Raw genomic sequence first — 13,795 nt, forward strand, 5'->3', positions numbered from 1 at the left:
TCCCTTCCCAAACCTGACGTGGTTTAGGTGAGACCAGCACCTGCACCTGTCACGCTGGGGTTTGCTATGAAAAGGGCGAGATCCGCCTGAACTGAAGACGCACGCGCTGTCTCCGCGCTGAAATAAGACCAGCTACTAATCCGGCAAATAGTCTCATTATGAAGCCACGACAATTTCTGTGGAAATGACCCAAACGTAGGACGGTGTTTGGTCAGCCCACTGGCTCAGTCTTTCAGAGCCTCCAGGGAGGAGTGCGCTCGCAGGCGTGCTCTAAGGCACCCAACACAGCACCTGCACAAGGAAAGGAAGGCTCCCTTCCACCCTGGCAGTTACCAATTATAAGTCATGTATTTACTTTCCATTCTCCAAGGCTGTCTATCTGTATTATGTTCCTACCTTCCTTTCCTTACCAATTCTATGATCTTGGTAAGTTAAATTCTGCTGAATAGCTTTACATCCTTTCTGGTATAAGGTAAGGATATAAATGAAAAAAGAGGTTTACAACTTTGGCAGTACCATAATTTCCATTTTAAATACTGTTTCCAGGCTTATAGCAATCCATGCTTTTTTTTCCTTTGATTGCTTTGATGACAACACTCCACTAAGCCAGGTATTTCTAAACCAGCTGTAACTTATTAGCAAAGGAGCAGAAAAGAAAACATACACCACAAGCTAAACGAAAGCAACAACATGAACCGAGAAACCACCAACTTCTATGGCAAAATTTTTTACAGAGGTAGTGTTCCATACATAGGAAACCGCCTTGGCTTACCAGAAAGGCTTATGTTAAAGCAAATTATTTTTGGTTTGAAAGAGATCTATTTTAAGCTTTCAAAGTTTCAGTTGCTTTCATATCATGTGACACAATAGTTATCTGCATGTCATGTGTATTACTATGTTGTTTTTATAATTAAAGTGACCATAAGTGGCAGGAAGTTCAAACAGTTACACCTCCGCCAGCAGTGCCGACTGCTCAGACAGCATGCCACAGGAGTACTTGAAGATCAGAATTTTCCAGATGAAACGTCAACGTAATTTAACGTTTTTTGCAAATCGTAAAAAATTTAAAATATTAAGAGGCAATTTTATCATCATTGAAATAAAGGGGAAATTACAGGAATTCCCTGGCGGTCCGGTGGTTAGGACTCCACGCTTTCACTGCTGAGGGCCGGGGTTCAATCCCTGGTGGGGGAACTGAGATCCCACAAGCTGTGAGGTAAGTTAAGTAAGTAAATAAATGGGAAATTACTTGTCCAGTAAACCGGACTTGACAGGCAAGTTCAAATCAACCCTAATTCAGGAGTTACGCCTTTTGTGTGTTCAGAAGTGATTTTTGTTCCTCACGCTACTCTTCAGAAACGGGGCATGAAAGAAATGGCGATCACTCTGGAAAGACCTCTTAAGATAGAGATGGAGCGAGGCTCGGTTTTCCTTTTTAAAAATAACTAGTATAACCTATACTTACAAGAATACAGATTCAGGTTTTTCTTCCTTTTTTTAGTGATTTATTACCAAATTACTCAAATAACCTACGTATGTTGCAAAGGATAGTCCCTAGAAGTCTAGTTCCATAAGGTGCTTTGTGAAGAGGCCACTACGTAAGTAAAGTCGGATTAACATCTTCCCCTAGAGCCTCCCAACGTGCACTTGTGCAGTAAAGCATTTAACTTCACACAGTAAAGAAACTAGCTTTATTTCTCCAAGTACTTGGTAACAGCTAAGTTATAAGGAATTAGTGGTGCATGAGACTTATTTTGGGAATCACTATTAGGACTTTTTGTTGTGGGAATAATACGAGCATATTCAACAGGAACTGAAACCACTGACTTAAATAGATCAATTCTCTCATTTAGAAAAGAAGATGCAGTAAATAATACAGTTAACCCTATCATAATGCCACCAGAGTGAATGACTATCAGGTGTCAGACTTTGTGTTAGGACAGCATTTACCTAATGGAGCAAAATGTGTTATCAATGATCTTTAAACAGAATGGAATTTATTGAGCATCTGCTATTATATTTTATCCATCACTGTGCTTTAAATTTGTCCTTTGGGAATTAACAACACTTCTGGTCCTACCATAAGATGGCCGACTGTGGAAATCCATGTAGACCCTAAGTAGCGTAGCTGTGAATTGAATCTAGGTCTCCCTGCCTCTACCCTGTACTCTGCCAGTTCAAACAGCCTTACCAAGTCAGTCCTCAGAAAGGACCATCCAGGGCAGTGCAGTTAGGAGCTGCAAAACTGCAGCCTACGATCTGGAGCTTACTAAAAGGAATACTTGAAAACTGACCTGGCTAAGTAATCAGTAGTGAACACTATCAAAACTTAAAAACAAAACTGCCAACTGCTATGGGAATAAAAATAATTAGCACATCCCTGTTTAAACTCTCTGCAGGGCTTCCCTGGAGGTCCAGTGGTTACGATCCCGCACTTCCAATGTAGGGGGTGTGGGTTCGATCCCTGGTCGGGGAACTAAGATCCCACATGCTGCATGGCACAGCCTAAAATTTTTTTTTAATAAAAAATAAACTCTCTTTGCTTCAGGTTTTTGTTTTTTTTTTTCATTTATCAGTTCTGGGAAGCATCAATGACTTAACCACAGTTCACTCTCTTGCTAGATAAAATAATTTACACTGCAGGAGTTCAGCAGGATGTTGATTTATGTGCTAGAACTGACAGAGTATGCTACCATTAGTATTGTATGGAGACTCCAAGCAAAAGATTTTCCTCCTTAATATCACCAAATATGCCCTTTGCTTCCATTTAGTTTTTTTTTTTTTTGCGGTACGCGGGCCTCTCACTGCTGTGGCCTCTCCCGTTGCGGAGCACAGGCTCCGGACGCGCAGGCTCAGCGGCCACGGCTCACGGGCCCAGCCGCTCCGCGGCACGTGGGATCCTCCCGGACCGGGGCACGAACCCGCGTCCCCTGCATCGGCAGGCGGACTCGCAACCACCGCGCCACCAGGGAAGCCCTCCATTTAGTTTTAAAAGAACTGCCATTCGAGATTACAAAGAGTGCACGATCCTATGTTTTAAGAAACAAACAAAAATGTTTCACAATCTAATTAATGCACCGAAGTCATCATTCATAAACCACTCAATATACACCGACTGTATTTTTAGAGGGCACCAATATCTTAAAGAAACAAAACCAGATTTTTATATCTGGGGCCCCTACAATCATCTACAGCTCCCTCCACTGCAAGGTGATCGGCCTGGGCCTCAGGCTCCCCCCTTGAAAATGAATGAGCTCTACTTAGTTCCTAAACAGCCGAATGGTTCTTTATCCACCCTTGGAGTGGAATCAGATCTCAATATAACCTAAGAAATACCATTACAAATCAATGAACATTCCAAGCATATTATAAAGTTTAAAATAAATATATTTTCAAAACGCCTTTTCTTCCTTAAAAAAATTAACTTTTCACTGCATAGGTTTACAAGATTTCGAATTAGGTAAAAAGGAAAGTCTGTCTGACACACAGCAGAATGGTACTTTTCCACTTTCCCTGAAAGGCCAAAAAGAACGACCCAAACTACATTTACTACAAGTATGCCCCAAATCCAATGATTTAACTAATAACTCTGAAATTGTTCCTAAGATTGTGAGTTGAGATAAAAATAAATATGCTCAATATTACAGAATATAAACAAAACTTCGATTTTCTTTCTGAATTCTGGAGATTCTATTAGGGTCGGGTGTTCTCCCGGAAGGTAATGCAAATCCCTATTTTACCTGTGCAGATATGTCCTCATGTTTTTTATTTTAAATGATTCTGATTGTGTAATGACCCCAGTGTCAGTCACCCTCGGCTGGTAAATGAACTAGCACCATTCAAATAAGTTTCATACAATAGTCTAGCGACACCCATGAACAAATCACACATGGTCAAAACAAAAATGTCATAAAAATATTTAGTGAAAAGACATATTTTAACTCCCATTTACGGATTTAAAAATACAAATAAAATTTTATCAATTTTATATTCAGCTTGTAACTGGCTCAGTACATGGCCTTATTTCCTAAAATTGTATTGTAGCATCTTTTGAAAAATTAAATGCAACTTTATACCTTTATTAATAATGTTAATAGAAGTAAATATTTAAACAGTATACTCATCCCTGGGTCTCTTAAAAAAACTGAAAAGTCAGTATAAGTTTAAAATTTTAATATTTATAAATTTAAAAAATTTTACACGTGCTGAATGGTAGCAGTGCTAACATTTTGTGACCATTAAACCAGAAACTCACTGCATGGAGCCTTTTCCTTTGTACAGAGAACCAAATCACAATACCAACCTTTGCAATCTGTCAATGATTGTATGTGGTAAGAGATACCACACCAGGTAGCCTGGGCTCTCAGGACACACTTGAGGTCACATCCCCCGGTTAGGTACGTAGTGCAGACGCAGTGCTGAATGTCAGGCTAGGAAAATTAGCTATTAGTACATTCGGACAGCTCCTAAGAGCCGAGAGGCCTAAGGAAACAGACTGAAACCCCAAAACAAAATCTCTCCACTGCGGGGAAGTCTGGGACCAGGCGAAGAGGAAACCACAGAGGGCGAGGGGGACGAAGATGGTTTGCAGTGTGAGCCTCGGGGGGGCTGACACACGGGCCTCCCCGGCACTACGTTTCCGCCTTCACAATTGTAGACGACGTGTACAGAGCTAGGGGCCAGAAAGCCACCACCTCATCCACGCTCTTTAGAACAGAATGGATGCCCGTCATTAAGCTTTTACGTTTACCTGAACCAAATACAGTCTTTGGCTAAATCTGTCATGGGTTCCCATTATAATCAATCAGGAATACGTCACATTTCTTACATCTAAATTAAAATGTTTAAAGTTCAACGTGAACCATGGCACTCACTGCAGATTAATTGGAGCTCAGCAATATACCCAAGTTGGACATTTTAACATTTTAGAAAATCAATTTTTCAAGAATTCTTAGATGCAGTGTTTCCAGAATATAGTTACCACGTCAGAGAATATCCACCTACATTTTAAAATAATTTAAAACATTATTACATCCTCAAATCAGCTATGTTGCTTTATAGAGGAATTTACAGAAAATTATAATGTTGAGAACTCATATCCAATTCAGTGCCTTATTCTCTGGTTTTGAAAAACCCCTAAGAAGTACTGAGGCTTCTAAACAGTTAATATTTTATTCAGGAGCTAATAACGATAATCATCTGTCAGAGACAGCTAACTTACTAAGGTCTAGTGACACCTCTAAGGACAGAGGTGGCAAACAGAAAGAAGTAAAATTGTTAACCGACAAAAACAGTATTTTAAGGGTCCAACTGACACTGTAAATTAAGATACTCAAACTTGAAATCCTTGACATTGACAACTTGTTCCCTTCAATACTTGAGGGGTTCATACAAGTATTAACAGAAACGGGAAATGTGATAGGATAAATACGAAGACTTGACATTTTTGGTAAAAGAGAAAGTTCAACCAAAGACAGTAAGGGAAGTTAAATAATGCTGACTGGGGTAAGCATCACAGAGATGTTTGGTTTTGAAATGCAAACTGTGAAGAAACAGTGGTAACAATCTCCTCTGAACAGAGCAATGTAATATATTAGAAACACGGTTTACAACGAAGTAGGACTAAATTCTTAAAACCAGATTGAAAAAAACTGCAAAGTTGTTTTACATAAAAGGTCACACCGTTGAAAACTCACTGCAGTGATGGTTACATGCCACTGTCTCCCAACAGATGAAGAGACAGCAAGGACACTGTCAGATACTGTCTCAGGTGGCCTACCCCCCAGGCAGCCACCCATCCAGGCCCACAAACGCAAACCAACCCTTCAAACAGAGCTACAAGAATTAGTTACAGGTGCTGCCACACAAACTGGGAAGGTACAAAGTCTGCAGAGACTGTGCCTTCAGAAATGAAAGGGCCAAGGCAAATAAAATCAAGCAAAAACTGAACTGAAAATGGAGGTGATAGGATACTGTGTATGAATGAGAGAAAGTTTACGAAACACAGCATTATAAAAAAACCAAATACTCAACAGTGTCCCTTTAACATATATAAAAAGGGGCACAAATAATGTTTTTGTTTTTAAAACTCCTTTCACAACAGTTTTAGCAATAAAAATCAATTTACTAGAATTAATAAGCCAGTGTTCTTGACACCCACTGGGCCAAGAGCATTAAAACAAAACCCCCCAAAACTGAAAAGCCAACAAACGTAGCTGAAGACAGAAGTCGACAAAATAGAACAAAAGCCCCAAACTCAACAAATATCCAATCAGGAAAACATAAATGCGAACCACTGGTAAGAGCCTGGCTGTTGCAATTAAGTGGGCTTTCCCACCTAAAAATGGTGGTGGCGTCGCCTTCCAGTTTGCCACTAACCAACATTCTGATGACATCTCGTGTATTATTTGGTCCAATCTGAAGAAAATCTTGTTTCAATTAGAAGTGGTCTAATGAAAATGCAGGACTGTAATAAAATCTGGGCAAACAGCAAATATATCTGTCCAGATAAAAGACATTAAATACGGATGCCCTTTTTGTTTACCGTGGCATTCCTTTCCTACTCATCTTTATTTTCAGTAACAAAGGGCAAAGGGACAGGGACGCATTTAGCTCACAAACTGCTGGGCCCGAGGGAGCTGGGACACATGAAACACCAGCAACGATGCAAACAAAGTGACCACCGCCGCCTCGGACTTCAAGTTCTTTAAGGGAAAGACGAAGAAATCTAAAAATAAATGCACTGTCCAAAGTATGTTTAAGAAAACAATAATACGTGCACTTCAGAAAGGGTGATACTAGTTTTGCCCTAGATGTCTTTTAAGACTTTTTGCTCCACCTCACTTGTTACTCAATGGTGATCGAATTACGAGAAATGTTCCTCAAAAAGCTGTGGCTCTAGGCTCTGCCTTCATCGGCGTCCAGCGGCAGCTGCCCAGCTGAATGGGCTTCAGATGCTCCGCCTGGTTAACTGTAACTGCCAAGAGCACAGAGCTGCCCTCACCGTTGTGCAGCAGCGCGTGGGAAGAGGCGCATCCACCCGGTGCAGTCCAGGTATTCACACCACACTCGGAGGCCAGTCGAGCACAGGATGTTAAGGACGGGACGAGAAAGCCCGCCCCTCGGAGGCGCCGTTTCAGAACGCGCCTGCACCGGGGTCCTCTGTCACTGTGCTGTGTGATGCTGACACTGCGGTGGGCACGGTGTCACACGCCCGGCGTTTCTAAGTTAGCTTTCGTTTCCATAATTTAAGCTGGCGCACAGGGTTAAGGGGAGCGTGGCAGCAGTACAAAAATCCTGATTAGAAAAATCAAACTAGAGGATCTAAAGTGAATTTTTGAATCTCTTAAATTAAATTTACGTTGGCGCCTGTGAAATGAGTATACTACCCACTCTAGAATAATTACTGCCCTAACGTCCCAACCTGTAAGAGTCTGTATGAATCAGTAATTCACATCCTTTAAAACAGTTATTGCTTAAGCAAGCCATTCAGAGCAGATTATTGGCCATGGGCTACGTGGCTGGACAGAAACATACTCAGCAAGTTAGACTACATCTGAACGAGCCTTTCATTTCACCCATAAAACCACATAAATACTCACAATCAAAAGGGGCCCACGTTCACAGCAGCTAACACCCTAAACCGACTCTGAAGCGTCAAGACTTGATTTCTTACTAAAACAAATCTGCTTTTTAAATTTCTTCTTAAAATTAAGGCAATGAAATGGCTACAGTTCCTAAAGTTCTTCTTATGGAACAAAAATATACATGTAGTTTCCTCCTCAAGTTCAGGCATCAGAGTAGACTCACAAGACCTGCAATTACCAGGCTGCTGTGACACGAGACAGACGGGGAGAGCAGGGCAACGAACGAGAAGCCACAAACACCTGGCGGCGCCCCTCCCCCTGGCGAGTCACCTCCTCCTCCTCAAAGGGAGGGCTGGGAAAGCACACACCTCTCAAAAGCTTTCAGGGTCTTCTGCACTGACTGAAAACTGCAGGGGTGGCAGAGGAGAGGAGCTTACGAAAACCGAGAATCCGAGGGCCAACAAACAAATGCGGACTCTGGGGGTCTGACTACAGGCGGGCCCAAGAATCTGTCTTTTCGACCAGCTCCTCAGGGAGGCAGACGAGCAGGTATCCAGCTGATAGCTGATCATGAAAACGCCAAACTTTGGGTAGCCACCTAATGCTCTGATAAAGAGGGAAAAGGCACTGAACACGTATCTCATGGTGCCCATATCTCTTTGCACATATGTGGAGTTTCATTCTGAGAATCTGAAACCACCACTCAGAAGCTACGAGACCTGCGACGGACCGAGGCTGACGCTTCCCTGCACACCACGCAGTGCCCTGCCAGGCTCCCCAAATCCAAAGGGCCAACGAACTGACAAAAAGGACAAGACTCCAGTCAACTGTTAGCAATTCAGTGCACTTTGCAGGAAGGATGTGATCAAGCATAAAGCTCTGCTGTTTATTTTACACAAAGGAGGCCACCGACATTTGCCATAAACTCTTCTAAACTCTTCAGGAAGGCCATCTTCTGCTTCCGGTCCAGCACCGGGGGCGTGCTGCTCGCAGTGAGCTTGTTGAAGGCGTCTGCTAATCTCTGGTAGATAACTGGGTCTTGCTGACTTGACAGTAATGTTTCAACCAGTTCAGAATATTCCGCCTGTTGAAGAGATAAGTACACATAAGAACACGCACCTTCCTCAAATACCACACGAAATACAAATTAGGGGGCTCTGGGGGTCCAAAGGGCAGGGTCTGACAGCTCTTTTTAATATTTAACATTTACTAAAAGTGTACTGTCATCTAGGTACTGTTCCAAGCTTTTCCATTAGTAACTCACTGTTTTATAACCACCGTGTGAGGAAGATATAGTTTATATCCCTGTTTTACACACCAAAGTTCTTCCACACAGTGAGATGACATAACCTACCCAAGAGCACAGGCCTCTGAGCCAGAACCGGCCGTGCGGCTCCGGAACCCATACAATCACCTACCTCGTCACAGTGCCTCTTCCTTCTGTGTTTTCAAAGCACTTTTTTTGTTGCATTTTATGATAGATTCTTAGTACGACAGATTTACGGTAGATTCTCAGGCCCTAAGTCTGCAAGCTGACTCTCAAATTTCCTGGAGGTTTACGCAGCCGTCTTGCCCACATGGCGGCAGCCACGACACAGCAGATGTGCACACGTGCAGACGGGGGCTGCGTGGGAGGGGGCGAGGGGCTCCCTGAGGAAGGGGCTCCCTGAGGAAGGGGCTCGGCGACACAGAACAGCAGGGCGTGGCTGGAGTTTTCCTGGTTTTACTGCCCTGCATGTTAAGCCTTACACAGAGGAGAGGGTGTGGGGTTCACGGAACGGAACCAGGGCAGCTCTCCAAGCTAAGCTCTCATGAGAAAAGCAGGCCTGTCACTCTTCCTCATTCGCTTCTTGGGACGTCATGATAGACCCAAATGGGGGAACCAGATGTTAATTCCGTTGGGAAAAGAGCAGTAAGGCACGCACCCCTGCAGGGGGCCAGGGGGCCGCGCTAGCTGCCCTTCCCAGAGGCAGGCCTGCACACGGGGGTAAGTATAAACCCAAGTCCCCCCCGCCGCGCCCCCAGCCCGAGAAACGGCAATGCCTCCAGGGCCTGCCCAGCCCTAGTCCCTGCTCCCTTGTCTACAACGTGACCCAGGTTTTTAAAAGGACATCAGGAAGCAACGGCTTATGTATGCGGAGCAAGGAGGTCCACCCCCAAGAAGGGCACCATGTGCAGGAGGCCGTATCCAGGGCCGAGGTAAGAGATGAGCCCGGAACCACCCCGCCTGCAGCACAGGTGCTGCAGGAAGGGGGTCCTTAAGTAGCACGCAAGACTCCTCAAAATCCTCCCTTTTTAAAAGAAGGGAAATGAAATCAAACCCTGGGTACCAGTCACAGCAAATGCTACAGCCTCTATACTGAAGAAGAAAAGCTGCTCCGGCCGATGACTTGATCACACCGGGACGTGTGCCTGTGCGTGGAGAGTGGGGGTGGGGGTACAGACTGGAAACCGAGGCAGCTGCGGACCCGACACAGCTCTTCTTGCACACCTGACGGGCACCCCCCACAGGGCCAGGCAGGGACAGGCAAGGCAGCCCAAGTCTCCTTCTGCTACAGCCCCCGTCACACGAGTGCGGCAGAGGCTTCCCAGGCTCTGACCGAGCACACTTTTCCAGACTGCGCTATGAAATGACACACTGCGGCTTTCCATGCTTTCTGAAGGCAGGCTCGTCGGGGTCCCCAGCTTTATCCATCTTGTTTCCTTGCAAAGCTGTGAGTTCCTCAAGGACAGAGACTGTGTCTCCATTCCTGGTTCCCAGCACAGCTGCGTAAGGACAAGCTTCAGGGCAGCGACCGACATAAAGGACAGTTCATAACAGTGGAGAAGGGAAAGCCGTTGCTATTAACAGCTTGTCAGATAAACACAAAATAAAAAGTTAGAGCTATTGAGAGTATGAAGAAATACAGCCTTCGACTTCTGTGGTGGCACAGCGGTTAAGAATCCGCCTGCCAATGCAGGGGACATGGGTTCGAGCCCCGGTCCGGGAAGATCCCACGTGCCGCGGAGCAGCTAGGCCCGTGCGCCACAACTGCTGAGCCTGCGCTCTAGAGCCCGCGAGCCACAACTACTGAGCCCACGCCCCACAACTACGGAAGCCCGCGCGCCCAGAGCCCGTGCTCTGCAACAAGAGAAGCCACCTCAGCGAGAAGCCCACGCACCACGACGAAGTGTAGGCCCCGCTCGCCGCAGCTAGAGAAAGCCTGCACGCAGCAATGAAGACCCAGCGCAGACAAAAATAAAAAAGAAAAGAAATACAGCCTCACTGAATGGCGCTGAAGCACCGAGGCACAGACCCTCTGAGGACTGAGGGACAAACGGCCCGTCTGTCTGAAAATCCCCTCCGTGCACGGAGCGAGGGCCCGGGGAGGCATGCCCAGTACCTGATGCAAGCACACCAGCGTGTAGAACGCCTCGCCAGCCGCGGTCGTCATCTCTGTGTTGTGCTTTTGCAAAACCAGCATATCAAACACCAGCTGAAAGTACACAGCAACACCTCTCAATAAAGACACACGATGACCGTATAACCCTCCAGCCCCTCCCCATTCCAAAAGGGAAAAAGAGGGAAAAAGAGGTTATTCTTCTTTATTAAATAAATCTGAAAAGTAAAGAAAACGGTTTTTTAAAAATCCAAGGATAACGTGAAGATGTTATTGCTTGCTGTGGTGCATGAAATAATCAAATTATCAAATTCCATGTTATATTCACCACATAAAATTTCAAGAACACAAAATAACCGTGGAGGATAACGTATTCAAGGAAACTGGTCTCCAAAAACTGCAGTGAACAGAAAGGCGTGATCTCCTCGCGGATGAAGGTGTCAGCGCCGCCCCCTGGAGGGAAGACCCCCAGGCAATGACCGCACCCACACAGCTCACCTTGAGAAAGTGCCGTGTTGCCAGGAAGAGTGGCGAGTCTGTCTCCTGTGTTTTTGCACACTGTTCCGCTAACGGGGTCAAAGCTTCCAGGCACAGCTGGCAAACCTCCGAACTCATTCTGATCACGAAGGTCAAAGAACAAACTAGAGACACTTGACTTACACAAGATCAAAAAGTAAAGCTATTATCCAATGGATGGCTATTTCTAGAATGTGGTACACATCGGTGTGTCTCTACTGAGCTAGGTGAGGACAGGAGGCTCCCAGTGTCTCCGAGCTTATCTGCATGTGTCTGGGGCCCAGGACTGGAGGTGTGTGTGTGTTCTGACTGTGGCGCACGCCACCAAGCGGCCAAGACCAGAGCTGCGGCAACGGGACGTGGCCCTACTACCTGGGCGCCGCGAGACAGTGACTTTGGGGCCAGGGGCCGAACGCCTCTGGGGCTGTGAAAGGAGGACAAAGGGGCAGGTTAATGAAAGCAACACAGAAGTAGGGCAGCTACAGGCATAGCTGCTCTTTAAAGAAATAAGACTGAACCACAAATGAAAAAATACAAAGTCTGAAGACTTTTCTTCTAGCAGCCTCCTTTTCCCTAGTGACACGCGATCATGATGTTCACTCAAAGGATATGACGTCATTCCGAGTTCCAACGAGTACATCAGACTTTTAAAAAGATCTTCAGGAAGCTGTGGTATTTTTTCAGGAAAAATCTCACAGATAAATGTGATTAATTTGTAGTATTGATTACAAAGGGTTGGAAACTGAAAAAGAAATATTAAATATTGAGATGTTTAATGATATCTAACTTGCTTTCATTAATGGAATAAAGTACTAACCATCAAGCTTCTAAGTATAATGATTTGTTTAAAACATACACAGGATATAGGAAACACAAAGACCTAATTAAATGTAAAAATGAGTTACAAGAACGGGAACACTTTAGTAACTAAGATGAAAGTAATATGCAGTAGAAACAGTCATCTCCTGGATAGTTACAGAAGCCACAGCCAATTCCAGATATTCTATGTTTACCTTGAAAAAGTGAACAAAGCAGCCAAATCTCAAATTATTAAATGACCTGTGAATAAAACCGTTTTGCAAATGTATTTATGTGCATTCAAGCATGTTGGAAAACTACAAGAACGCAATACAAATTGTTAAAATTATGATTAGAACGGAGTATTCAGTCCTGCACACTTCCAACATCTATTTTTCCTGGTTGTGTAGTCCTGGAGAACTGAGGTTAAAAAGTAGGTGATCTACAGCTGACCTCATTTAAGAAAATACACATCTAAGTGTCTAGTGGTTTATTTGATGAATAAACACCAAAAAACAAAAAAACCCCTAAAAGCAAATCAATACACAGAGCTTCCGAAACCTCCCACCCTGCTGGCTGCTTTCCGCAGAGACACTTCTCCAGCAGGGACAAGCCTGCAGTCACGCCGCGCTGGGAACCTAACAGCTCTCACTGCGACCCCCAACGGCACAGGCGCCCCCCGGCCCTACCCCTGGATTCTGTGCACCTCCCTCTTCCTCTCCAACCTCCCACCGCTGACAACGCAGGAGGAGAGACCCTACCGCGATGGTACCCAGAGGGGAAGAAAGGGCAGCCTCATCAGCACCACACCCTTGACGTGGACCAGTGAGAGAAACCAAGGCGCAGCGCAGTCAGAACGCAGGGAAGCTGACGCGCTGCGTGAGCCCTGGTTTCTTACCTTCCCACTTCTCCACGGAGTGGCCGGGAAATGCCCTCTGTTGCCCAAACCCTCGGCCTGAGGGGGATGTCGGGAAAGCACCAGAGAAATACGCTACGCACGAAGCTTACTGCGTCTGCCGAGCGACAAACGATGAGACTCGAAACCGCGAACACCGGCACACAGGTGCGAGAAGAACCAGCCTCTCCCTGACACTGAGGGATCGGTGGGTGCGGCGCTCCCGGGGAGGCACGGGGGTGCGGGACACAGAGCAGCAACACACACACTTTACTTCCACACACACGTAACAGATGCGTAGGTACTGGCCCCCTTAACGAAATCGGACGTGTATTCGTATCTGAAATATCTTGAAGCTTCGAGTTCAAGCATATGCGGCTTTAACGTTTGCATTCCTTTCTTCACTTACCTTCAAGAGGTCCTGTGACATCAAGGGCAGAATCAGATTCACTCCATAGAGCACAACATCGGCTGCCGACACAGACCTGTTTGCCGCTGGCCCAGGCTCCTGGCCCCTAAACACCTCATCTATAAAAGGAGAGCAACGCAGTCACAGCTGTAACATCAAGAAACCTGCGAAGGTGGGTATGTTCTCCCGCATGAAAGTGAAAGCGGAGTCA

At 45.3% G+C, this 13,795-nt stretch overlaps 1 protein-coding gene across 2 annotated transcripts in view; it reads right to left on the bottom strand.

The window, feature by feature from the left end:
• Positions 1-8,446: 8,446 nt before the first annotated feature.
• XPO4 (exportin 4) overlaps positions 8,447-13,795 on the bottom strand; it is an 89,740-nt gene continuing 84,391 nt past the window's right edge. For both annotated transcript variants that reach the window (XM_067016421.1, XM_067016422.1), the window contains 5 exons: positions 13,585-13,703; positions 12,093-12,224; positions 11,465-11,581; positions 10,970-11,062; positions 8,447-8,670 (listed from right to left, as the gene is read on the bottom strand). In XM_067016421.1, coding sequence (XP_066872522.1) covers positions 8,473-8,670; positions 10,970-11,062; positions 11,465-11,581; positions 12,093-12,224; positions 13,585-13,703 — 659 coding nt within the window. In that variant the 3' untranslated portion in view covers positions 8,447-8,472. The remainder of the gene's footprint in view (positions 8,671-10,969; positions 11,063-11,464; positions 11,582-12,092; positions 12,225-13,584; positions 13,704-13,795) is intronic.

The sequence above is a fragment of the Kogia breviceps genome, chromosome 16, assembly GCF_026419965.1.
Source record: "Kogia breviceps isolate mKogBre1 chromosome 16, mKogBre1 haplotype 1, whole genome shotgun sequence".
Taxonomy (NCBI): Eukaryota; Metazoa; Chordata; class Mammalia; order Artiodactyla; family Physeteridae; genus Kogia; species Kogia breviceps.